This window comes from Gymnodraco acuticeps, unplaced genomic scaffold, assembly GCF_902827175.1.
Source record: "Gymnodraco acuticeps unplaced genomic scaffold, fGymAcu1.1, whole genome shotgun sequence".
Lineage (NCBI taxonomy): Eukaryota > Metazoa > Chordata > Actinopteri > Perciformes > Bathydraconidae > Gymnodraco > Gymnodraco acuticeps.
Genome location: NW_022991943.1, coordinates 23,436 through 49,600, shown reverse-complemented (window position 1 = coordinate 49,600; position 26,165 = coordinate 23,436). Strand labels below are relative to the sequence as shown.

General features: G+C 41.1%; 1 protein-coding gene across 1 annotated transcript in view; it reads left to right on the top strand.

The window, feature by feature from the left end:
• zgc:113232 (uncharacterized protein LOC541546 homolog) overlaps positions 1-24,923 on the top strand; it is a gene marked incomplete at its 5' end in the record, with an annotated part of 33,836 nt that extends 8,913 nt beyond the window's left edge. Inside the window, 16 exon segments of the mRNA XM_034200486.1 lie at positions 2,231-2,284; positions 2,529-2,582; positions 4,891-4,944; positions 5,433-5,477; positions 12,562-12,615; positions 12,692-12,745; positions 13,111-13,164; positions 16,795-16,866; positions 16,942-16,977; positions 17,579-17,623; positions 17,734-17,766; positions 18,826-18,972; positions 19,794-19,970; positions 23,124-23,214; positions 23,417-23,494; positions 23,955-24,923. Of these exon segments, the coding sequence (XP_034056377.1) occupies positions 2,231-2,284; positions 2,529-2,582; positions 4,891-4,944; positions 5,433-5,477; positions 12,562-12,615; positions 12,692-12,745; positions 13,111-13,164; positions 16,795-16,866; positions 16,942-16,977; positions 17,579-17,623; positions 17,734-17,766; positions 18,826-18,972; positions 19,794-19,970; positions 23,124-23,214; positions 23,417-23,494; positions 23,955-24,163 (1,257 nt within the window).
• Positions 24,924-26,165: the final 1,242 nt, after the last annotated feature.

Here is a 26,165-nt window from a genome sequence, read left to right as displayed (position 1 = left end):
GGGCCTGGATGATGTGCTCACATCTGCAACGTTTGTCAGCAATCTGGGACTGATGTACGATGCGCTCACAGAGCTCAGCGACCTCTCTCGGCAACTCCAAAAAAGAGAGATGACACTGCCTAGAGCAGATAGGCTCTTAACTCGAGAAATACGAGTTTTTGAATCCATGGTCACCATGCCTGGCCCACACATGACTACAGTTCATACAGCTCTAGCTGAGAAGTCCTTCAAGGGTGTTGCCCTGCGTGAGAATGGCAGGCTTGTACAGATTCATGCAGGTCAGTTTTTTCCGCAGTATGGTAGAGAATCTGAGACACAGAATGACTTCCACAACCTCCTCTCATGTCAGCACAAGATAAATCCCATTACATGGCCGGGAGGCCCGGGACAATCAGCTAATCCAGGACATGAAAGTTATCCATCCTGGAAGTTGGCCTGAAGAGGAGTTAGACGTACAGTATGGGGACGTAGAGGTGCTACGTTTGTGCGAAGTGCTGAAAGTGGACAGAAGAGAGACTGTTCAGGGCTTTCGCGAATACAAGGAAACCAGGGCATCCCGTACACCTGCTGCCATGGAGCCTCTACTGAAAGCAGTCCGAACCATCGCTGTCTCCACTAGTGAGTGTGAGCGGGCATTCAGCTGCATGAACGATATCCTTACTGCAAAAAGGAATGCTCTCTCTGTCAGCCGACTGTCCAGCCTGGTTTTCATTCAATGTAATGGACCATCACTAGGACAGTTCAATCCGGAACAGTATGTGAGGTCCTGGCTGGCAAAGGGAAGGAGAAGTGCTGATGAAAGATTCTGTCCAGCTCCAGCCCCTGATACTGATGTCCCCAAGGCCTTCTGGAGCCTTTTCTAACAATGTGAAGTATATTGCAAAGCAGCTCACCCAGTGAGAAGACTTTTGGCATAATGTGCCGATTTGTACAGATCCTGGAGATAGAAGGACTTCAGACCAACCAGGGAGTGATCTGATCAGCTTGGTGTTCAATGTAACTCTTTACCATGGCTCAGACTTTGTTACTTGCAGTTACAGTTTCTCATTTAGATTGTGCAAATTTTGCATTTGTTTTTACATGTTCTTTGTTCATGCTCTTTATCATTTTTCTGAGTTGGAAAGTTAGATTGCATCATAGTTTACTTTATACATATTTGTATTCTTCAGTGGTGAAGTATATTGCAAAGCAGCTCAGCCATGTGAGAAGACTTTTGGCACTTTTTCGTTTTTCGTTTTCTGAGTTGGAAAGTTAGATTGCATTCAAAATGTACAGAAATACTTAATTTTGTTAAAGCTTTTTATAAAAAATGCTTCTGACCAGAGCTTTGTTTCCTTGTCATTAATGTTGAACACCACCAGAGGGGCTCTCACCTGAAAGGTCTCTGCTTCATGTGTCTTCAGCAGAAGATCTAGACTTTGATTGCTATATTTTCAGTTAATATTGACCTTACTGAGCTTTAGCCATATCCGCTGCCTATCATAAAAAATGTTAAGTACAGTGAACCTTTCTAAAATATACAGTAGTAAAGAGACAAACCCACCAGCATTATAGTAGCCAAATTCTTGTTTGTGGGCTGTAAATAAAATTGACTTGAAAAAGTTGCTGATTTTAGAGTACTGGCACCTTTTTCATTCCAATTCAAGCACTGGTTGTTGCACCCCTAAACAAACAAGGAGAGGCTCAGGCTCAACGATGAGCACATATATGATCTGAATCAGAATAACTTTATGAATCCCACAGAGGGGACATTGATATGGTTACAGCAAGAACAGAACCAAAGATAGCTTAAATAAAGAAAGACGCATGCAGAGAAATATTACAAATACAACTAGAAATTACACAATTTACATAATTCACATCCAGTAACAGTTTAGTGACATAGCACCAGGTGATAGTATTACAGGGGGGAGTATATATTGCACCGCTGTTTACGGAATATATATTGTATGTATTGCATATAAGTACACAACAAACAAAGACCAATAACAACATATCAACAAGAACCTTATTACATGTATTATAAGTGTATGCAGTATTGTTGTTATTAGTTTTATTGTAACTGCAAAGTCAGCGTTACAAACACACACACACACGCACACACACACACACACACACACACACACACACACACACACACACACACACACACACACACACACACACACACACACGCACGTTGCGAGTGTTTATGTATTGTTGTGTGTGTGTGTGTGTGTTTGTATGTCAGGGCCCTGGAGGGGAGGCTGGCTCTTCAGGACCGAGCGGAGGTAAAGGGATCAAGGTAAGGATTTGCGCTTCTGATTTTTACCTGAAATGTTTCATGGACTTCTTTGACTTTTATTCACATTTGAATGTAAAGCTTTATTCGTCAGAGCGGTTCCATTTTTAACCCGTTTTCCAAATACAAATAACGACTTGTGACTTCACATAATCATCTTTTTTGCTGCAGCTGATGTTTTCTATTTGGGTTTTAGTTTTCAGCATTTGATTTGAACTCTAATTTCTGTGTTTTTCTTTCTGCTCAGGGGTCTGTTGGGCACGGAGGCAGCGAGGGTCCGATTGGACGGGACGGACTGAAGGTATGGAAACTAAAGAAGATTAAAATAAATGGCCCAATAAATAGATAAAAAATGTCCTTAAAGCATATGCAGGAGTTAAAGGTGGGGTAGGTAAGTTTGAGAAACCGGCTCGAGATACACTTGTTGTTATATTCCATGGAATGCTCTTAACATCCCGATAGCATTGAATATCTGAAGTGCTTTGACAATAAATCCATAAAAACACATCATCTGTGGAAGCCGTGGCGCTGTAAAAAGCACGACCAATCATCTGAGCCGGCTAAAGTAACTGGATGGCCTACCTGCCTGTCAGCCTTCCATCTGGGCACAAACTTCTCTCGTGCCCTCATTGGTCATGTGCGCGTTCATGTGTGTTGGAGGAGGGGTTAGATTTGTTCCGGCTGTGTATTTTCAAATTCTAGCGCACTCGAGCTGGTTTCTCCAAAATGACCTAACCCACCTTTAATTGAACTAAAATAATATACAAAATGTAGCCCCGCCCCTTTTACCAGTCTCACTGCCAGAAGGTGAGACCAAGATCGATTTTCAGGAAACATTCAGAATTTTGACATTTTCAGAAAAAAAGTAAAAATGTTGTGATTTTGGGTAAAAAGTAAGAATGAAAAATGTTTCCAAATAAAATAAGAATTCAGCAATTTTCTGAAAAATTGTGCATTTTTAGAAAAAAGTACAAATGTCATGATTTTGAGAAAAAAGTTTGAACGTTAAAGTGCACATTTAGAACATTTCTAAATAAAGTGCGAATTTAAAAAATGTAACATTTGCGAAAAAGTAAACATTTTAGGATTTTAGAAAAAAAGGAAGCATTTTGAGAAAAACTGTGAAAATGTGTTTGAAAAACATTTTCTTTGTGGTTTTTAGAAAATGTCTAAATAAAGTCAGAATTTTGAGATTTGAAAGAAAGTCTGAGCTCTGAGAATTTCAGAATGAAGTCAGAATTTATAAAGTATTGTAATCAATGAGTTTCATTAGAGATCATTTTCAGCTACACTGCAGTGATCAGATGGTTTCACAGCAGCGGTGTCAAACTCAAGGCCCGGGGGCCAAATCCGGCCCGCGACTTCCTTTTCTGTGGTCCCACAAGAGCTTGCAAACAATAAAATATGTTTATTATACGGTTTCATGCCACTTTACAGGAGCACGTTGCCCATAAACTACATGTCCCACAATGCATCTCAAATTTGACTTTTTTTCTCAGAATTTGCCTTTTTTTCTTCTAAATATGCATTTTTTTAATATTACTTTTTTTCAAAATGTCACTTCTTTGTTTTTATTGTGACTTTTTTTCCAGAATTTGGCTTTTCTTTTGAAATCATTTTGTGATATTCTCACTGAAAAGACTTGTAATTACTTGCCCTAGACTTCTGCTTTCAGACGTAGTTAATTATGAAGTTATTACCCTATCCGATAATAATCCAATGCAGAGGCAAACATGTGATATAATACATTATTTTATATATATGATATATTTATATAGGTATTTTTATATAGTCTTAAACTTACAACCGGCCCTTTGTGTGCAACCATAATGTGAATGTGGCCCGCCATGAAATTGAGTTTGACCCCCCAGCTGTAGAGTCTTGTGGTGAAGATGCTCTGATATAACTCTGTAGAGTCTTGAGGTGAAGATGCTCTGATATAACTCTGTAGAGTCTTGTGGTGAAGATGCTCTGATATAACTCTGTAGAGTCTTGAGGTGAAGATGCTCTGATATAACTCTGTAGAGTCTTGAGGTGAAGATGCTCTGATATAACTCTGTAGAGTCTTGAGGTGAAGATGCTCTGATATAACTCTGTAGAGTCTTGAGGTGAAGATGCTCTGATATAACTCTGTAGAGTCTTGAGGTGAAGATGCTCTGATATAACTCTGTAGAGTCTTGTGGTGAAGATGCTCTGATATAACTCTGTAGAGTCTTGTGGTGAAGATGCTCTGATATAACTCTGTAGAGTCTTGAGGTGAAGATGCTCTGATATAACTCTGTAGAGTCTTGAGGTGAAGATGCTCTGATATAACTCTGTAGAGTCTTGAGGTGAAGATGCTCTGATATGAGGAGAAGAACCAGAACATATGAGCCTGCAGACTAAAGATCATGTTGATACAATCTCTCACTGACAGAAGACCACAGTGCTGACATTCAGAAACACAGGTTCACCGAGAGACCCAATTAACAGTGTGCTGTTTAGCTATCACATGTGGCTGTTCTTCAATATTTGTAAAAGAAAACACATATATTGGAGCTCTGTTGCACCTCTTCTTCACCAGCAGAGGGCGCTGAAGTTAGTCTCTAATCTTCTGTTGTCCTCCCCAGGGTCAGATCGGAGCTCCCGGGTTTCCAGGAGACGTCGGAGACCGAGGATACACTGTGAGAAAAATCATCAACTGTATTCATTGTAATACACAAATAAATAATAGCACATTTCAGTCAAATATTAGAATTCGTTAACATTTGAGACGTTATTAGGTTGTTTCGTCTGCAATCCAAATGTAAAATGGATCTTTGATCACAAGGAAAATAGTGACTGACTAATTGCCTAAATTCAATTATGATCAAAACGTCCCATCACTTGCGTCCATTAACTCCGCCTACTGTGTGTCTAAAAACATTCTTTTACGTTCAGTTTGGGTCAAATAGTTGGGACACTTCATTCTGTTTCCCATCATGACGATTAAGGGAGTTATTTCAGGGTCTCCTTCTGTGAAGGAGCGAAGTCACTAACGTGGGGAAATGAGTCTCATCCGGTGTGATGTTTCCTAACCACTGCTCCAGATTGAATGTTTTTTTCCACAGTATATTTCCTTGTCGCTCTGATTTGTATTTGAGATCACCTGCTTCCTGTTTGCTGTCCTCAGGGTTATACTGGACAGACCGGCTCCATCGGACCAGGCGGACCAAAGGTACAAGCACACTTTCTGTATTAGATGTCTTAATACAGTTCATCATAAAGAATCACTCAGGTTATCGTGGGTTTATGATAAGGATCTTTAGTTTCCCGATGACCTCCTTCCTGTTCCAGTACATTCCAAGGAGGGAATACTGAAACTGATGAGTCAGTGCCAGTGTCTCTAAGTCCTTTTTAGGATGCTGTTAATAACCAGGGGCTGCAAAGAAAAATGGGCCCTGGTCGTGACATGTCTCCATGCTGTCATTTTCAAAAATCTTTATTTATTTGTCTCATTCGCCCTCTGTCTGAAACCAGAGCCCAGTCTGCTCTGATTGGTTAGCTGGCCGGCTCTTTTGTGATTGGTCAACCGCTTAGAGATGTCCCGCCCCTTAGCCTATCACGTACAATGTGTCGGAGCACCAATAGAAGTGCGCGTGTTTCATAATGATGTCACTATGTTCCTGAAGTAAACAAAGGAGACCAATGGAGGCCTTTGCAGACCATTTACATGCACTAACACCTATATAACACACGACAAGAGAGGGGACACCTTAACTGGTTTAAGAATAACATAGATGTCCCGCCCCTTAGCCTATGTGTCGGAGTGCTAGCCAATAGAAGTGCGCGTGTTTCATTGTGATGTCACTATGTTCCTGAAGTAAAGAAAGGAGTTCAATAGAGGCGTCTCAGGCAGGGTTAAGGTTAGAAAAACAGATCCAACACACTGCAGCAGAGGGGAACCCCAAACAGCTTCTCTAATGCACACTGCAGCCTGCAGGTGGCGCTAGTGGGACTTCAGGCTGATTTTAGCATTGCATGTAATCAGATTAAAATATATAATCCGCCTCAAACTCAATATCAAGACAAACATTCGCCTCCCCTCGCTGACACTGCTGTGGATCAAGAGACTGTGTCAGCTGACAACACGTGACACACAGTGTGACATAACTCATGATTTAACACACGCATTACCAGGGTGTGTGTGTGTGTGTGTGTGTGTGTGTGTGTGTGTGTGTGTGTGTGTGTGTGTGTGTGTGTGTGTGTGTGTGTGTGTGTGTGTGTGTGTGTGTGTGTGTGTGTGTGTGTGTGTGTGTGTGTGTGTGTGTGTGTGTGTGTGTGTGAACCCTTTTTTATCACAACAAAACAAAGTCACATGATGAAGTAACTCTTTCAATAAGGAGGAAAGAACATTTTAAAGTGATTGTAGGTAATGTGTGCGCCGTGTTTCGCAAGCAGCAGTTATAAGAAATAACTCTACCAACAGGGAACAGATCAAAAATGATGTGTGTTCATTTCTAGACTATTTTGAATTTGTGTATTTTTGGGATGAGGTTCCAAGGTGTTTCATTATTTCTCATTATGCAACAAAATGCTTTAGAAACTTCCACTTAAAGTCAGAAAAAATACCAAAAGTGCGTAGGGGTCTTTTTAGTTTCACTTTCTATAACTAACTGATTTAGATCAGACCGTTTAAGGTCATGGAATGAGAGTTAAACAGAAAGTGAGTTAACACGAAAACAATCTTCACTATGTTCCTCTGGAGAGCACCTAGTGTCACACACAGTCATGTGCTTTGGTTTCTGGTGTCAGGATGTAATGTCTCTACTTTAAAGAGTCCTCTCCTGCTGATGTGCAGGTGTATATCAGTATGTAGTGTCTCTACTTTAAAGAGTCCTCTCCTGCTGATGTGCAGGTGTATATCAGTATGTAGTGTCTCTACTTTAAAGAGTCCTCTCCTGCTGATGTTCAGGTGTATATCAGTATGTAGTGTCTCTACTTTAAAGAGTCCTCTCCTGCTGATGTTCAGGTGTATATCAGTATGTAGTGTCTCTACTTTAAAGAGTCCTCTCCTGCTGATGTTCAGGTGTATATCAGTATGTAGTGTCTCTACTTTAAAGAGTCCTCTCCTGCTGATGTTCAGGTGTATATCAGTATGTATTGTCTCTACTTTAAAGAGTCCTCTCCTGCTCATGTTCAGGTGTATATCAGTATGTAGTGTCTCTACTTTAAAGAGTGCTCTCCTGCTGATGTTCAGGTGTATATCAGTATGTAGTGTCTCTACTTTAAAGAGTCCTCTCCTGCTGATGTTCAGGTGTATATCAGTATGTAGTGTATCTACTTTAAAGAGTCCTCTCCTGCTGATGTTCAGGGTGTATATCAGTATGTAGTGTCTCTACTTTAAAGAGTCCTCTCCTGCTCATGTTCAGGTGTATATCAGTATGTATTGTCTCTACTTTAAAGAGTCCTCTCCTGCTCATGTTCAGGTGTATATCAGTATGTAGTGTCTCTACTTTAAAGAGTCCTCTCCTGCTGATGTTCAGGTATATATCAGTATGTAGTGTCTCTACTTTAAAGAGTCCTCTCCTGCTGATGTTCAGGTGTATATCAGTATGTAGTGTCTCTACTTTAAAGAGTCCTCTCCTGCTGATGTTCAGGTGTATATCAGTATGTAGTGTCTCTACTTTAAAGAGTTCTCTCCTGCTGATGTTCAGGTGTATATCAGTATGTAGTGTCTCTACTTTAAAGAGTCCTCTCCTGCTGATGTTCAGGTGTATATCAGTATGTAGTGTCTCTACTTTAAAGAGTCCTCTCCTGCTGATGTTCAGGTGTATATCAGTATGTATTGTCTCTACTTTAAAGAGTCCTCTCCTGCTGATGTTCAGGTGTATATCAGTATGTTAGTGCTCTACTTTAAAGAGTCCTCTCCTGCTGATGTCAGGTGTATATCAGTATGTAGTATACTTTAAAGAGTCCTCTCTGCTGATGTTCAGGTGTATATCAGTATGTAGTGTCTCTACTTTAAAGAGTCCTCTCCTGTGATAACAGGTGTATATCAGTATGTAGTGTCTCTACTTTAAAGAGTCCTCTCCTGCTGATGTTCAGGTGTATATCAGTAGTAGTGTCTCTACTTTAAAGAGTCCTCTCCTGCTGATGTTCAGGTGTATATCAGTATGTAGTATACTACTTAAAGAGTCCTCTCCTGCTGATGTTCAGGTGTATATCAGTATGTAGTGTCTCTACTTTAAAGAGTCCTCTCCTGCTGATAATCAGGTGTATATCAGTATGTAGTGTCTCTACTTTACTTTAAGAGTCCTCTCCTGCTGATGTTCAGGTGTATATCAGTATGTAGTGTCTCTACTTTAAAGAGTCCTCTCCTGCTGATGTTCAGGTGTATATCAGTATGTAGTGTCTCTACTTTAAGAGTCCTCTCCTGCTGATGTTCAGGTGTATATCAGTATGTATTGTCTCTACTTTAAAGAGTCCTCTCCTGCTCATGTTCAGGTGTATATCAGTATGTAGTGTCTCTACTTTAAAGAGTGCTCTCCTGCTGATGTTCAGGTGTATATCAGTATGTAGTGTCTCTACTTTAAAGAGTCCTCTCCTGCTGATGTTCAGGTGTATATCAGTATGTAGTGTCTCTACTTTAAAGAGTCCTCTCCTGCTGATGTTCAGGTGTATATGAGTATGTAGTGTTTCTACTTTAAAGAGTCCTCTCCTGCTCATGTTCAGGTGTATATCAGTATGTAGTGTCTCTACTTTAAAGAGTCCTCTCCTGCTCATGTTCAGGTGTATATCAGTATGTAGTGTCTCTACTTTAAAGAGTCCTCTCCTGCTGATGTTCAGGTATATATCAGTATGTAGTGTCTCTACTTTAAAGAGTCCTCTCCTGCTGATGTTCAGGTGTATATCAGTATGTAGTGTCTCCTACTTTAAAGAGTCCTCTCCTGCTGATGTTCAGGTGTATATCAGTATGTAGTGTCTCTACTTTAAAGAGTCCTCTCCTGCTGATGTTCAGGTGTATATCAGTATGTAGTGTCTCTACTTTAAAGAGTCCTCTCCTGCTGATGTTCAGGTGTATATCAGTATGTAGTGTCTCTACTTTAAAGAGTCCTCTCCTGCTGATGTTCAGGTGTATATCAGTATGTATTGTCTCTACTTTAAAGAGTCCTCTCCTGCTGATGTTCAGGTGTATATCAGTATGTAGTGTCTCTACTTTAAAGAGTCCTCTCCTGCTGATGTTCAGGTGTATATCAGTATGTAGTATACTTTAAAGAGTCCTCTCCTGCTGATGTTCAGGTGTATATCAGTATGTAGTGTCTCTACTTTAAAGAGTCCTCTCCTGCTGATAATCAGGTGTATATCAGTATGTAGTGTCTCTACTTTAAAGAGTCCTCTCCTGCTGATGTTCAGGTGTATATCAGTATGTAGTGTCTCTACTTTAAAGAGTCCTCTCCTGCTGATGTTCAGGTGTATATCAGTATGTAGTATACTTTAAAGAGTCCTCTCCTGCTGATGTTCAGGTGTATATCAGTATGTAGTGTCTCTACTTTAAAGAGTCCTCTCCTGCTGATAATCAGGTGTATATCAGTATGTAGTGTCTCTACTTTAAAGAGTCCTCTCCTGCTGATGTTCAGGTGTATATCAGTATGTAGTGTCTCTACTTTAAAGAGTCCTCTCCTGCTCTGTGATCACGTACAATGTGTTGGAGTGCTCGCCAATTGAAGCAAATAGAAAAATACAGTCGTAAGTCAAAGTGAAAATGAACAAAAAACTGCAGCCACAGATGACGGATGTCTACAGATGAATTAGGCAAAAGTAAAAGTAAAAGTGAATGTGAGAGATGTCACCATGTATTTGTATAACTCATTATGTTGAGGTCACATTGCTGAGATAAACAAATGATGTGATGATCCTCTCATGAATGCTGGTATTCAAGCCAGCAAGGTTCACTAAAAAAATACATTTAAAGAGTTATCCATGTTGTAGGCTACCACCTGGGTAAAGAGTGCATCATGAGGCTGTAGCTCAGGGGTGGGGAGCCTTTTTCCTCTCAAGGGCCTTTTCAATGTTTTCAACATCCTCCGAGGGTCGTACCAATTATTGACCTCTGCTTAAAAATACTAAAATCACAGCCCATTCATTTGGCCTTTCTTTCATGCTGTGCAAAGAAAAAGCAACCTCTCAATCCAGATATCTTGCCATGACTCGCGCATGCACGTGCACGGTGTGGCATGACCACCAAAATAGAAAAATATGGACACAAGATGTTTGCAAATGTATTTAGTTTCCTATCCATGTGGACACGATTTAAGTGGGGGGGGGGGGGGCCTAACCTCCTCCACTTGGGCATGCTTCCCCGGGAAGATTTATTTTTAAATATTGAAGTTAAAAGCATCAATCTGGTGCACTTTGAGAGCAACATTAGGAGCTCTATGGAAACATCTCTCAACATCCAGATGAAACAGAACTGGAAGCAGATTTTCTTTTTCTTTATGGATATTTTACAAATCACTCTCCTTTCAAACTGTATTCTCGTTTATTAATAATACTTTTTTTTACTGTCATATAGTATTTTATACCTGTTTACTTTATTCTCTTATTTTTTTATAACTATAATGATCATATAAAGATGTGCCTTTACCTCACTGATTGAAGAAAAAGCTTCTTATATTCGTTAGCATAGCTAGCTAACCAGATGCTAACAACAACAAAGGTATTGACTGTATGATCAGTGTGACAGATTAACAGATGGGCTTACAACTAAAGACACAGCCACGCAAAAACTTCAGCATGTGTACGGCTCCTTATGGGTACTGCAATTTCTGGTGCTCTCCGTCAGAACTGCACTCCTGTCAGACGAGACATATACCACGTGATGACACGTTAGGCTCGTGTTGTGTTCAAGGACTCTGACCTTGGCCAGGAAAAACAGGCAGGAGCTTGTTTTGTTTTTTTTGCGGTCTAGATTTCTTTAATTTTTTTCTTTTTTGCGTGCTAAATTACCTCGAGGGCCGTACCAAATCGTCTCGCGGGCCGTATACGGCCTGGGGGCTGGAGGTTCCCCACCCCTGCTGTATACAATCCTATTAGACTTCTTTGATTTATTTATTCATTTAAGGCAAATGTTGCACTTGTCCAATAAACCTTGATTACAACATAATCTTTTTTTTAATAAATGTTTATTTTTACGTTTATGAAATCAACCAATCAAGCTTTTTGTCAGTACTTCTTAAACAGGTTAATTCAGCTCTTGTGTAGTTTTTCACTGATGACTCTAAAGCCAAAAATTAGCCAGAAATTTAGGAATATTTACTTTTTTAATATTTGTATTTATATAGTTTACTGGGAATAACCAAGTAACAAGTAAACAGCTGATTATTGGATGTTTTACTGATATCCATATATTCTGTGCAGTGTTTCAATCAGGACAGACTTTGTTTTAATTTAACAATATGTATTTATTGTGGAGAACACACAGATTAATGTAATAGAGCGGTGCAGTGACGCATCCTAAAATCCGGAAGTAAGCTTCCGGTTCCCTCGACAAAAAAGCAACGGGATTTCCTATTCCTATTTCTCCATAGGATTTTGGAAAATAGCTGGAAATAAAGTCCGTGGAAAACGAACCTGTTTGATAAATGCACCTTTTGTTCAGCCGGATAATCTCCACATGTCTACCCTACTTTTCTAATGTTCTAATCATAAATCTAGTCGCCAGAAGCTAAATGCTAACGTTATGCTATAAAGGAACTACAGCCGAGTCCAGCAGCACGACTTCAACGTCACATATTCAAACACACAGATTCTAGATGGAACAAGTTGAAGCGTTTGTTTGAACAGTCTGCAGGAGGCAGGGACTTGCTTTCAAGCAGAACAGAAACTAACTCAGAGGAGTGTTTACGTGTTCGGCGTAATGACGTACAACGGCCTCCACAACTTCTGTAGTCCTATTCAGCCACTTGGTAACAACCATCGTTTTTCAGACACGTCAACTCTTCAGAAATCTCCAGTGGGGTCTCTGCTGATGATTTAATGTCGTAGAACAAAACGTGATCCGTCTCTTCAATGTGTCTCAACCACAGACCTTATTTCAGCTATTTTCCTAAATCCTATGGAGAGATCCCATTGGCTCTGAGACGAGGGAACAGGAAGTGGTGAAATGCTGACTCACTTCCGGGTTTTAGGACTCGTCACTGCACCACTCTATTGTGTTTGTCAATTAGCGGAGGTATATTTTGGGAGGGGGCTCGATTGAACTTGCGTTAAGCTTCGTTTTCTCTCTGCTCATGTCATGTTGTCTCTGTTGTCTCCCTCAGGGAACCAAAGGTTACGGCGGCCTGCCGGGCAGCGACGGCGACCCCGGAGAAGACGTGAGTTTATTACATTTAGAGTGAAAAATATATCTACAAAACTGTCATCTGAACTTCTTCCTGGTTTCCTCCTCAGGGTCTGATGGGAGTCCCCGGGGTGAGCGGAGAGCCGGGGGTGTTCGGATACAAGGTAACAAACACTATCTTATCTAGTCTTGTCTTATCTTGTCTAGTCTAGTCTAGTCTTGTCTTGTCTTGTCTTGTCTTGTCTTGTCTTGTCTTGTCTTGTCTTGTCTTGTCTTGTCTTGTCTTGTCTTGTCTTGTCTTGTCTTGTCTTGTCTTGTCTAGTCTAGTCTAGTCTAGTCTAGTCTAGTCTAGTCTAGTCTAGTCTAGTCTAGTCTAGTCTAGTCTAGTCTAGTCTAGTCTAGTCTAGTCTACTTTAGTCTAGTCTAGTCTAGTCTAGTCTTGTCTTGTCTTGTCTTATTTCTGTTTCTGTTTTTTAAGTAATGCATGTGAGTACTTCTCCTCAGCATCTTGTCTCCTCTGGTTCTGCAGGGCAGTAAAGGAGACGGCGGTGTGAAGGGACCTCGAGGCAGAGTGGGCGCTGGGGTGAGTGCATCTGAAGACACCGGTTCAATTCCAGACCAACACATGATCAAGTGTGCTGAGCTACTGACAGCAAAACTGTGGAAATACACATATGACGGGGTTCTCTTTGTCCGTCCGTAAACAAAGGCGTAGTCGGTTGATTAATGCTCAAAAAGATGTATAAAGACAAAAAAGTATATACAGAATATCGAAAGAGAATAAACTAAATAAACAAAATCAAAGTTGTCAAAATTAGGTTTTCTTTCAATTAAATATTGAATAAACACGAGCGGTTGCCTTCACTGTAATAATGTCCAGTGTCCCAGCTCCAAACACTTCTGGCTACGAACACTTTGTTTGTTTGCTTGCCTCCTTTTATTCTGCGCTTGGGAGTGCATCAGCCTTTTTATTACAGACTTCTTAGAGAGATAATTAATTGCAAATTTAGAAAGAAAATCTAAGAAAGGAACCTTATTCCAATAAGTTAAGCAGATTTCTAATTGTAATATATTTCAGTCAGACAACTCACATGTTTCTTAATATGTTTATTATAGCAGCATATAGTTTGAGTTTGGCGTCTAGGCTTGGGCCTCATCACTCCACAGATTTACAAAGAACATTGAGTGATTATTAGATAACTATCCCCCGAGCCTACAGGTGAAGCTGGGGTGAAGCTGGGGTGAAGCTGGGGTGAAGCTGGGGTGGAAGCTGGGGTGAAGCTGGGGTGGAGCTGGGGTGAAGCTGGGGTGAAGCTGGGGCGGAAGCTGGGGTGAAGCTGGGGTGGAAGCTGGGGTGAAGCTGGGGTGGAAGCTGGGGTGAAGCTGGGGCGGAAGCTGGGGTGAAGCTGGGGTGAAGCTGGGGCGGAAGCTGGGGTGAAGCTGGGGCGGAAGCTGGGGTGAAGCTGGGGCGGAAGCTGCGGCGGAAGCTGGGGCGGAAGCTGGGGCAGAAGCTGGGGTGAAGCTGGGGTGAAGCTGGGGCGGAAGCTGGGGTGAAGCTGGGGTGAAGCTGGGCGGAAGCTGGGGTGAAGCTGGGGCGGAAGCTGGGGTGAAGCTGGGGGTGAAGCTGGGGTGAAGCTGGGGTGAAGCTGGGGCGGAAGCTGGGGTGGAAGCTGGGGTGAAGCTGGGGCGGAAGCTGGGGCGGAAGCTGGGGCGGAAGCTGGGGCGGAAGCTGGGGCGGAAGCTGGGGCGAAGCTGGGGCGGAAGCTGGGGTGAAACTGGGGTGAAGCTGGGGCGGAAGCTGGGGTGAAGCTGGGGTGAAGCTGGGGCGGAAGCTGGGGCGAAAGCTGGGGCGGAAGCTGGGGGCGGAAGCTGGGGTGAAACTGGGGTGAAGCTGGGGCGGAAGCTGGGGCGGAAGCTGGGGCGGAAGCTGGGGCGAAGCTGGGGTGAAGCTGGGGCGGAAGCTGGGGTGAAGCTGGGGTGAAGCTGGGGCGGAAGCTGGGGCGGAAGCTGGGGCGAAGCTGGGGCGGAAGCTGGGGTGAAGCTGGGGCGGAAGCTGGGGGTGAAGCTGGGGGTGAAGCTGGGGGGGAAGCTGGGGCGGAAGCTGGGGTGAAGCTGGGGCGGAAGCTGGGGTGAAGCTGGGGTGAAGCTGGGGTGGAAGCTGGGGTGAAGCTGGGGTGAAGCTGGGGTGAAGCTGGGCGGAAGCTGGGGCGGAAGCTGGGGTGAAGCTGGGGCGGAAGCTGGGGTGAAGCTGGGGCGGAAGCTGGGCGGAAGCTGGGGTGGTGTGGGGGCAGGCGAGCAGCAGCAAGTGAACACAGCAGCAGCAGCTAGCGAGGCAGAGGCAGGAAGACCTGGCAGCTTCAATAGAGCGGCATGTTTATGAGAATGTGTTTGGTTGGTTGGTTGTTAGAGGGACGAGGTGCGTCACGTGGTAATGTGCTCGAGTCGACTGCCTGAACTAGCTCGCAGGCTTCGCTCCATTTGTATATCCTAATTAATCTATCAAATTATTACAAGTTTTATTGGCTTTTATGATGAAGTTGCCTCTTTTTTTATCGCTTTGTTGTTGTTGTTGTTGTTTATAATTGACTCGCTGTCGTTGTAAATGTATGATATGTAGAGTATATATAAAGGTTAAATGAACGTGACGCACAGGGCCCAGAAAGACTCATTCCCATTGACTTACATTGGGGGAAAACGTCTGTAAATCAGTGTAAATTCAATTTGAGGTAAATAGACGTCCCAGTACGGACACTTCAGAAAGCCCTCGTTAAAACCAGTGTGTCTTTAGAGGTGGACAATGTGCTAATAGAGTTATTTTCCTCTATATTAATTGGTTGGAGATGAGACCAGAAGGAGCGATGAGTTTTATGGAAATGAATGTAAAAAATCTCCAGACATTAGGGGTCATTTAGATCCTGAAAGTCCAGATGGTAATTGTTGTTTGACCTACAGTGTCCTACACCTTTCTCTCTTCGTATGGGGACAGTCCCACAAAGGGTGGTTTCTAAATCTGTATTGTGACATTTATAAAGCTCAAGTTTCGGGGACGCCCCTGACATTTAAAAAAAGGATGTTTATAATGTCGAGACCTTAAAAGAAAGGGAAGTGAAAAAGCCCTGTCCTGTTCAGACTCCCACGCACAGAACGTCTGGCGCATGTTGTTAAACCATGTGTTTGGAGACAGCAGACACGCTTTGAAAACACCGAACTTGAGATGTTGAAAGTTTAAAAAAGACATTTGGAGTCCTGAAAACTCCTCTAAAAACATCCCTTACATTGTTTTATCAACATGTTAATTATCGTAATTATATCTCGACGGTTGAATACAATGGACGCTCCTTTGCTCTATCTTAACATCCCGAATCCAAAATGAGTCTTTTAAAATGTTTTTATAACGGGAAGTCTCTCATTGGCTGTCCAACCTGATCACATGTCAACGAGGGAAACCCTGAGGGAAAAAGCTCCAGTCCTGAAAGGGAAATACAAATAACTGAGAACTTGTTGTGGACTTTCTGAAGAAGTCAGCTTTAAATCTGAAATCTCAACATGAGTCATGTGTTTTTTAAGGTAAATCCACCAGCTACCCTGCAGTCTACAAAGTCCTTCAAACTAGCTGCACCTTTACCAGCTTTGAGAACACTTTCATGATCAATCATTATAAAACATATCATATATATTATTCTGAAATGGACCAATCTGCACAACGACTACTTTTACTGTCGCTACTTTCACTATATTTTGATGAGAATACTTTTATACTTTCACTTGAGGAACATTTTGAATGCAGGACTTTTACTGTAACAGAGTATTCCTACACTCTGGTACTTCTACTTTTACTCAAGTACAAGATCTGAGTACTTCTACTTTTACTAAAGTACAAGATCTGAGTACTTCTACTTTTACTCAAGTACAAGATCTGAGTACTTCTACTTTTACTCAAGTACAAGTTCTGAGTACTTCTACTTTTACTCAAGTACAAGATCTGAGTACTTCTACTTTTACTCAAGAACAAGATCTGAGTACTTCTACTTTTACTCAAGTACAAGAACTGAGTACTTCTACTTTTACTCAAGTACAAGATCTGAGTACTTCTACTTTTACTCAAGTACAATATCTGAGTACTTCTACTTTTACTCAAGTACAAGATCTGAATATTCTCCCACCACTAAACTTTTAAATCTCATGTCCTGAGTGTTTCCTGTCTGGGGTTCAGGGAGCTGAAGGAGAACAAGGAGATGCTGGAGTTTCGGGGAAACTCGGAGCGAAGGGTCTGCAGGCAGCGACTGTGAGTATCTGCACAGATTCATGAATGACACTTTAATCTGAAATGAAAAAGTAATTGAACCTGAATGTCTTCCAGGGAGCCAAAGGTGAGAACGGACCCGATGGAGAGACGGTGAGAGATTATTCCATCAAATACAACTTCATCTGTGAAGCACTTTAAAACCTCCAGACCAAAGTGCTGCAGCACAGAGAAATAAGTAAACGCATGCAATCAGAAATCACACATCTCCGCTCGCAGAACATCACACAAGTTAAAGAAACTAGAAGTGTTGCGACCATTGGATATAGAGAGCACCAGATGAACATCATAACATCTACTGTGGACACTTTTCTCAAATCTGTCCAATCCAGATGATCCAGAGTGCCCTAAATTAATCAAAAAGAGTCCACCAAGAGTACAAACATTGCAATTTTTGGTTAAATCTGTCTTATTTGATCCTGGAAATGTCAGAAATGGACTCGGCCTCCTCAATAACCCCCTAAACCACTCAAAACTGTCCAAGCTATAATGGTAATTAATGCTATTTACTCAACTTGTGCTAATGTCCCAACATATGCGCTGGAGACCCTGCTATACATTTCTAATATAAAAACATTGGTGTCAGCATCTCCGGGTTCACAGCAGGACTCTATGAGCTGCTAGACTGTAATCAATCACATGCTGTTATTCTGATAAATAACCCGTCTTCCTCCTCTGGGTGTGTCCCCTGCAGGGCTCAGCGGGAAGGAAGGGCATCAAAGGTGTGAAAGCCCCAAAGGTAATTTTGTTTTTACAATCTGATGATAAAACTGTTCCTCCGTTATATGTTCACTTCCTCTTCCTCCACACCTGCCGGGTTTCACTGATGTCTGTTTTCCCTCCTTTCAGGGCGGCGTGGGAGACCGTGGAGACAAAGGACAGGTGTTTACTATATTTACTTCATAATGTACCCTGACGTCATAGAAATACACACTAATGCAGTTTCCTCAACACGCTCTGCTTTGACCAAATCATCGACAAAAAGGTCTGACACACGACGGCAGGCTAGCCCTCTTTAAAGAGAGATATTTAGGGCCATAAGTAAAGCAGGTTTTCAATTGTGTTATATTTGACATCTTAGTTATCCTTATTTATCAAATGAATACAAGTTTGATTGGCTATTATGATGATACTTTGTAGAGTGTATGTAAAGAAGTAACATGGATAGACAGAAGGTTTTATATTGTATAAAACAAACCGATATACTCAATGTAAAGCCTGGGTGATAGGAACAGATTGATAAACAGCTGTGTAATAAATAAGAGGTTCAAAGGCTTTATTGTCATATTCACAGCTGGGGTCGATGTGCAATGGAAGTCCCAAGCTCCTTCAACGGTGCAAAAATAATATATATAAATAAGACCGAAAACAATAAAACCTTTGAATCTTGATATTAAAATAGAATGGAATGCTGTTCAGTGAAATAAAGTACTGCTTATTGTAATAGTGCAGATATGTGTGGGATGCAACAGACCAGCTGTTAGAGAACTATCACTCGTCCCCGGCTTGAGCTTCAGCCTCAGGATCCATGTATCTGTGATCCTCTCCAGAATGGAAGGAGTCATCACATACAGAGCATCAACTAGTTCCTGAACAGTGTCCTTCACATGCTGATATCCAAGAGAGGGAGTTACACAGTCACAAGATGGAGGAACAGAAAGCAGTATTCAATGTTTACTTCAGATTAGCTCCACGTCAGAAATGAGCATGCTTGATGTCTATCTCCATAGAGGCTGAATCATCATGTTAATCACATAGCTATCATCTGCCTCAAACAGTCCTGATGCTCTTCTAGGTAATCACACATCCTGTCATGTTCACAGCTACAGTTGATACCTTTGTTATCATGTTACTCTCATGTTGGAAGAGGACACTCAGTGTTTTCACAACACCAGTTAAAAATGGTTTTCCTCCTTTGTTTCGCTCCCTGTTCTCTAACAGCGTGGCCCTAGAGGAACTGTGGGGCGCAGCGGCCTCTCCGGGCCCCTCGGCCCCCCCGGGCTCCCGGGAACCAGAGGAGAGCTCGGGGCGCTCGGAGACCTCGGTGTTCGAGGCCAGGCGGGACCTAAAGGAGCTCCAGGCCCCTCCGTGAGTATACGATACGATCCAATGATCATATTGTTTATTGTTCATGAAAAAAAGGGTTTAAATAAATATTATAGATTGTTTTGGAAGGAAACGAAGGAGTCCAATAGAGAGGTGCAGAAACAAGTCTTAAAACCCGGAAATACATTGTACTACTTCCTGTTCCCTCGTCTCGAATCATTGTTTCTTTGAACGTGTGTTTGCTCAGATGCCTTAAATAAGGTCTGTGGGTAACGCACCGGAAGAGATTCCACACGTTGTTCTACGACTTTAAATACCCCACTCAACTCATGAAAGTCAGCAGCTTCTATGTGTCATCAAATAACAGCGGTTCCTAACAAGGGACTGAGAGTCTCTAGAAAACTTAATTTTGTCGACATGAGTCCGCCTTTAGTTCGTTTATAGCCTAACCTTTGTACTTCTGGCCGTTGCATCTACGCTTCTGAAAGCACAAAGTACCGTTCATGTGAGGACGTTATCCTGCTGAGTATATACGCTGTTAAGTATCATGAATGTGTGTTAACCGCAGAGCTTATGTTCTGCTATAATCTGAACTCCAATTGGAAACCCATTGATTTTGTCCAGGAACTTTGTGATGCTATGGGAGGAGAGAAACTCCCTCTGCAGGAACGCTTATATAACTTAATAACTAATTGGACGGTTAAAAACGGTTCCTCTACGGCGTCTTTCTGACAGGTTGCTGCCCATCACTGTCGCCGTGGGAATTGTAGTCTTTTATAGTGTGTTGACTACAGACGTCACAATTAGGTAGCCTTTCTTATAAAAGCTCAATACTGGCTCCAACAGGGTGTTTGTGTCTGCAGGGTCCTGGTCTGACGGATGAGCAGGTGCTTCAGCTCTGCAGAGGCGTGGTCACCGCCCAGATCTCCCAGTACGCCTCCTCCATCCGGGCCAAGTGCTCCCAGGGCTGCCCCATCAACAACCGGACCCTCATCGGACCCCCGGGGGGGACGGGGCCCCTGGGGTCAGCGGGAAAAACTGTAAGAGTCCCTGTATTATTATCAGATGTGGGAAGTAGTGGAGTACAAATACTTCCTTAAGTACATTTTTCTGGTATCAGTACTTTACTCCACTACTTATTTTTACCTTGACTTCTTACATTTTGAACTCAAATACCTGTACTTTCTACTTCTTACATGTTGAACTCAAATACCTGTACTTTCTACTTCTTACATGTTGAACTCAAATACCTGTACTTTCTACTTCTTACATGTTGAACCCAAATACCTGTACTTTCTACTTCTTACATGTTGAACTCAAATACCTGTACTTTCTACTTCTTACATGTTGAACTCAAATACCTGTACTTTCTACTTCTTACATGTTGAACTCAAATACCTGTACTTTCTACTTCTTACATGTTGAACCCAAATACCTGTACTTTCTACTTCTTACATGTTGAACTCAAATACCTGTACTTTCTACTTCTTACATGTTGAACCCAAATACCTGTACTTTCTACTTCTTACATGTTGAACTCAAATACCTGTACTTTCTACTTCTTACATGTTGAACCCAATACCTGTACTTTCTACTTCTACATGTTGAACTCAAATACCTGTACTTTCTACTTCTTACATGTTGAACCCAAATACCTGTACTTTCTACTTCTTACATGTTGAACCCAAATACCTGTACTTTCTACTTCTTACATGTTGAACCCAAATACCTGTACTTTCTACTTCTTACATGTTGAACTCAAATACCTGTACTTTCTACTTCTCACATGTTGAACTCAAATACCTGTACTTTCTACTTCTTACATGTTGAACCCAAATACCTGTACTTTCTACTTCTTACATGTTGAACTCAAATACCTGTACTTTCTACTTCTCACATGTTGAACTCAAATACCTGTACTTTCTACTTCTTACATCTTGAACCCAAATACCTGTACTTTCTACTTCTTACATTTTGAACACTAATACCTGTACTTTCTACTTCTTACATCTTGAACCCAAATACCTGTACTTTCTACTTCTTACATGTTGAACACAAATACCTGTACTTTCTACTTCTTACATCTTGAACCCAAATACCTGTACTTTCTACTTCTTACATGTTGAACACAAATACCTGTACTTTCTACTTCTCACATGTTGAACACAAATACCTGTACTTTCTACTTCTTACATGTTGAACTCAAATACCTGTACTTTCTACTTCTTACATGTTGAACCCAAATACCTGTACTTTCTACTTCTCACATGTTGAACTCAAATACCTGTACTTTCTACTTCTTACATGTTGAACCCAAATACCTGTACTTTCTACTTCTTACATGTTGAACACAAATACCTGTACTTTCTACTTCTTACATGTTGAACCCAAATACCTGTACTTTCTACTTCTTACATGTTGAACACAAATACCTGTACTTTCTACTTCTTACATGTTGAACTCAAATACCTGTACTTTCTACTTCTTACATGTTGAACTCAAATACCTGTACTTTCTACTTCTTACATGTTGAACTCAAATACCTGTACTTTCTACTTCTCACTGTTGAACTCAATACCTGTACTTTCTACTTCTTACATGTTGAACTCAAATACCTGTACTTTCTACTTCTTACATGTTGAACTCAAATACCTGTACTTTCTACTTCTACATGTTGAACCAAATACCTGTACTTTCTACTTCTTACATGTTGAACTCAAATACCTGTACTTTCTACTTCTTACATGTTGAACCCAAATACCTGTACTTTCTACTTCTTACATGTTGAACTCAAATACCTGTACTTTCTACTTCTTACATGTTGAACACAAATACCTGTACTTTCTACTTCTTACATGTTGAACTCAAATACCTGTACTTTCTACTTCTTACATGTTGAACCCAAATACCTGTACTTTCTACTTCTTACATGTTGAACTCAAATACCTGTACTTTCTACTTCTTACATGTTGAACCCAAATACCTGTACTTTCTACTTCTCACATGTTGAACTCAAATACCTGTACTTTCTACTTCTTACATGTTGAACCCAAATACCTGTACTTTCTACTTCTTACATGTTGAACCCAAATACCTGTACTTTCTACTTCTTACATGTTGAACCCAAATACCTGTACTTTCTACTTCTTACATGTTGAACTCAAATACCTGTACTTTCTACTTCTCACATGTTGAACTCAATACCTGTACTTTCTACTTCTTACATGTTGAACCCAAATACCTGTACTTTCTACTTCTTACATGTTGAACTCAAATACCTGTACTTTCTACTTCTCACATGTTGAACTCAAATACCTGTACTTTCTACTTCTTACATCTTGAACCCAAATACCTGTACTTTCTACTTCTTACATTTTGAACACTAATACCTGTACTTTCTACTTCTTACATCTTGAACCCAAATACCTGTACTTTCTACTTCTTACATGTTGAACACAAATACCTGTACTTTCTACTTCTTACATCTTGAACCCAAATACCTGTACTTTCTACTTCTTACATGTGAACACAAATACCTGTACTTTCTACTTCTCACATGTTGAACACAAATACCTGTACTTTCTACTTCTTACATGTTGAACACAAATACCTGTACTTTCTACTTCTTACATGTTGAACTCAAATACCTGTACTTTCTACTTCTTACATGTTGAACTCAAATACCTGTACTTTCTACTTCTCACATGTTGAACTCAAATACCTGTACTTTCTACTTCTTACATGTTGAACTCAAATACCTGTACTTTCTACTTCTTACATGTTGAACTCAAATACCTGTACTTTCTACTTCTCTCATTTTCCAAACAGCTGGTTCCTTTAGTCTGAATGTGTGTTTGATGCGTGATCATTATTCTTTAGAGTCATTGCGTGCCTATTGATTTGAACACGATCCGTGTATCCATCATTTCCTGGTCTTCTCTAAAGAAGAGGGACCAATGGAAAACCATACGGTAATACAGAGAATAAATTAATTCCTGCTTATTGGAAAACACTTTGAAACACTTCCTGTATTCCTCTTTGGTGACCGACATTTGAGAGGATCATTTTGGAGTGCGACACACAGGGAAGACACGAGAATACTGATCGCATTGTTAATCGCACCATAAGTGATTTCCAGTGCGTCCTGAAGTAAGGTGTAATTGGACACCATGTCTTCCTTCTCTTCCCATCAGGGAAAAGCCGGGAAAGTGGGATCTAAAGGAGGGAGAGGAGCTCAAGGTGACCGAGGACTGGAGGGACAGAAAGGAGCGCAAGGAGACAGAGGTAAATCACATTTTCATACATACAGAACAACTTTTTAATATAAAATATATTTTGGACTACCTACACACACACTCATCTTTAGTTTTGTAGCTTTTCACACTTTTTGTTTTGTGTGTTTTTCAGGTCAAAAGGGAAATGTTTATTCTCAATAAAGGTCTGTAGTTTTGCAGCTTTGTTCTTGAAACTGTGTATTTGTCAACAGGTCAAAAGGGAGGTAAAGCCCGTGCAGGTGATGCAGGTAAAGGCCTGCCGGGACCCGACGGACCACAAGGCATCAGAGGTGAGACGCCCTTTAGTTTCACGCAATAATTCAAAACTTGGAGATGCATTCAAATGATAAGCGATTGGCTCTTTGTCACCGCAAGGCTGGCAAAACAGCCAGTTTCGTTTCTGTGGTAGAAAATGTTGGATCTTTACCATGATTAAAACAGTTCATTCAAATTGAAACTCTCTGTTGAGGAAACACAGGGATTTTAGCCTTTGCAGACCATTTACATGCACTGAAACATATATGTAACACATTATACGAAAAGGAAAACCCAAAAAGCAGAATTGGGCCTCTTACACTTTTTCCCCTTTTGTTTTATTTGAAAACTCTACTGTTTTCTTTTTGATTGGATTGTATACTTGCTTCTAGTTAAACAAAATACATAATAATGTGCTGCCTCTTTTCCACCCTCTTGTATAAATAAATACCAGGCTTCTACAGGCGCCTTCATTTTGTAATTTCTCCTCCGCAGGTTTGCACGGTCACCCCGCAGAACCCAAGAACGGCATGGAGGGTCCTCAAGGTCCCCGAGGATTCCCTGGTGCTGTCGGTCAGTTGGGAATATTCGGGATCGCAGGAGTGCCGGGAATTTGCGAGGCGCGGGACTGCAGCATTCATGCGCCGGTGTCGCGCAAAGAGCAGGGTCTGGTGAAAGGGCCGCTAACTTCATATAACATATGAACACGAGCGATGAACACACGAAGAAGGTCAGAGAGCTGGGTTTAACCCTCCTGTCGTGTTCATGAGATCTAGAGTTACCCATTCATTTCCAATGGGGGTCATTTTTGGCCGGGAACAACTCAAAATTCAATGAAAGTGGTGATCAGCAGTTTTATATGTTCACATACTGTACCTACTGTGTTGGACATCATAAGGCCTTGAAGCAATCAAATGTAAAACACAATAGTTATGATTGATGAAACACGACAGGAGAGATAAATCAGACAAACAGAAAATGTCAGAGGACCGAGGATAGAACCCTGAGGCACTCCACTTGGTGGCAGATTTGGTAAGTAATGGGAAACTTTGCAGGAACTAAATAAGAAAATACTTTTACATCCGACCCGGACACTGATTTAGGAGGTTCTTTATTTTATAAAGATCGTCAAACTGTTACAGCTTTAACCAGGAACAAAGACGTCTGTGATGTGTGTTTCATTAAAACTCGTAATGATTCACAACTGAATCCTTCGGTTGAGTTTTTGCATCAGTGTAAAAAAAAACAAACAAAGAATTCAAAGTGCTATGTAAATATGTTGTAAAGTATCTCAAATACATGTAGTGTGATCTTTAAATGTCTGTTTTTAAATCTGAGTCTTTTTGTCACCACGGATCTATTTGTTCAAAATAAGGATTTTTTGGTTCCATATTTCTGATTCACTAAATGACCATGCATTGTGATTATCAAGCTTTCAAAATAAAGTTAAATCTGATTATCATGTGCATGTGTTTGACAAGATGACTTTACCCGTCAGATTAATTAAAGGGGACCTATCATGCAAAATGCACTTTCTGATGTCTTTTATACATAAAGATGTGTCCCCGGTGTGTCGGAGAACTCACGCAGTATCAGAAAATAAAACCCTCTCTCTTTTCCTCCGTACCCAAATCTCTAAAAACGGGGCTTCAACGGAGCTGATCAAGATTTGCGTCCGATATGACGTAATATCTGAAATGTGGACCCACGGGCCTATCAGAAAGTTGCCATCAGAAACAATGCCCGACTGATTTGGACATAATATGGTCGGTGTTTACATTAGCATCGCTAACGCTCAGAGCTAACCTGTACCGGAGAGCATGTGTGTGAAGAAGCAGGAAGTAAAAAGGAACTCACCTTGTGGTATAACCGGCAAGAGAGAAAGCCTTTGAGCTCCAGACTGTTTCAGAGAGAATCCTTGATAATCCATGATATGGCGTTTCATCACGACAGTATTTAGTTTAGACAGTAGCTGCCGGGTCCCGCATGAGCTCAGACCCCTCCTTTATCAATCTTTTTTTTTTTTTTAAGCTGTATCCCAAAATCAGCACTTTTGAAACAGGAAGTGAAATAGAGGGATATGAGGCATGGCTAGAATGGGTGATCTGTTTGGTATTTTGAGCAAAACACTTCATAGACATATATATATTTTCATATATCTGAGACCTATGCTATTGCCTAAAAATAGCATGATAAGACTTTAAACTATTGATTTATTAATAACTGATGAAACATCTAGAAAAATAAACTCCCCGAGAGGAGGTTAGGTCCACGGTGTTTACATGGTTATTTATACAATATGTGTGCTTATGCTAACATCATAAGACAAAAGTTGGTTTCGTGTTGTGTGTAGTGAGAACGCGAGGGGGGGGGCCAAGCCAAAGCTCGCTTAGGGCCCCCATAAGTCTAGGGCCGGCCCTGCTTACGCAATGATTACATTCAGGCAAACTGTAGAATACAATTTATATACTTATTGAAAACAAGCTACAAAATGTAATACCTTGGAAAATGCCGTTTAATACTTTGTAATACTTTTGAATAGCTTTCATTTTCGCTAAATTGTTTTATCAATTTTTAATACTTTTTAAGACCCCGCGGACACCCTGTTCAACAACCAAAAATAGCATGCATTTAAATAATTGTACGAACTAATTCATCACAAAAAATACAAACCACACATTGTTATTTGGATAAATGATGAAACAA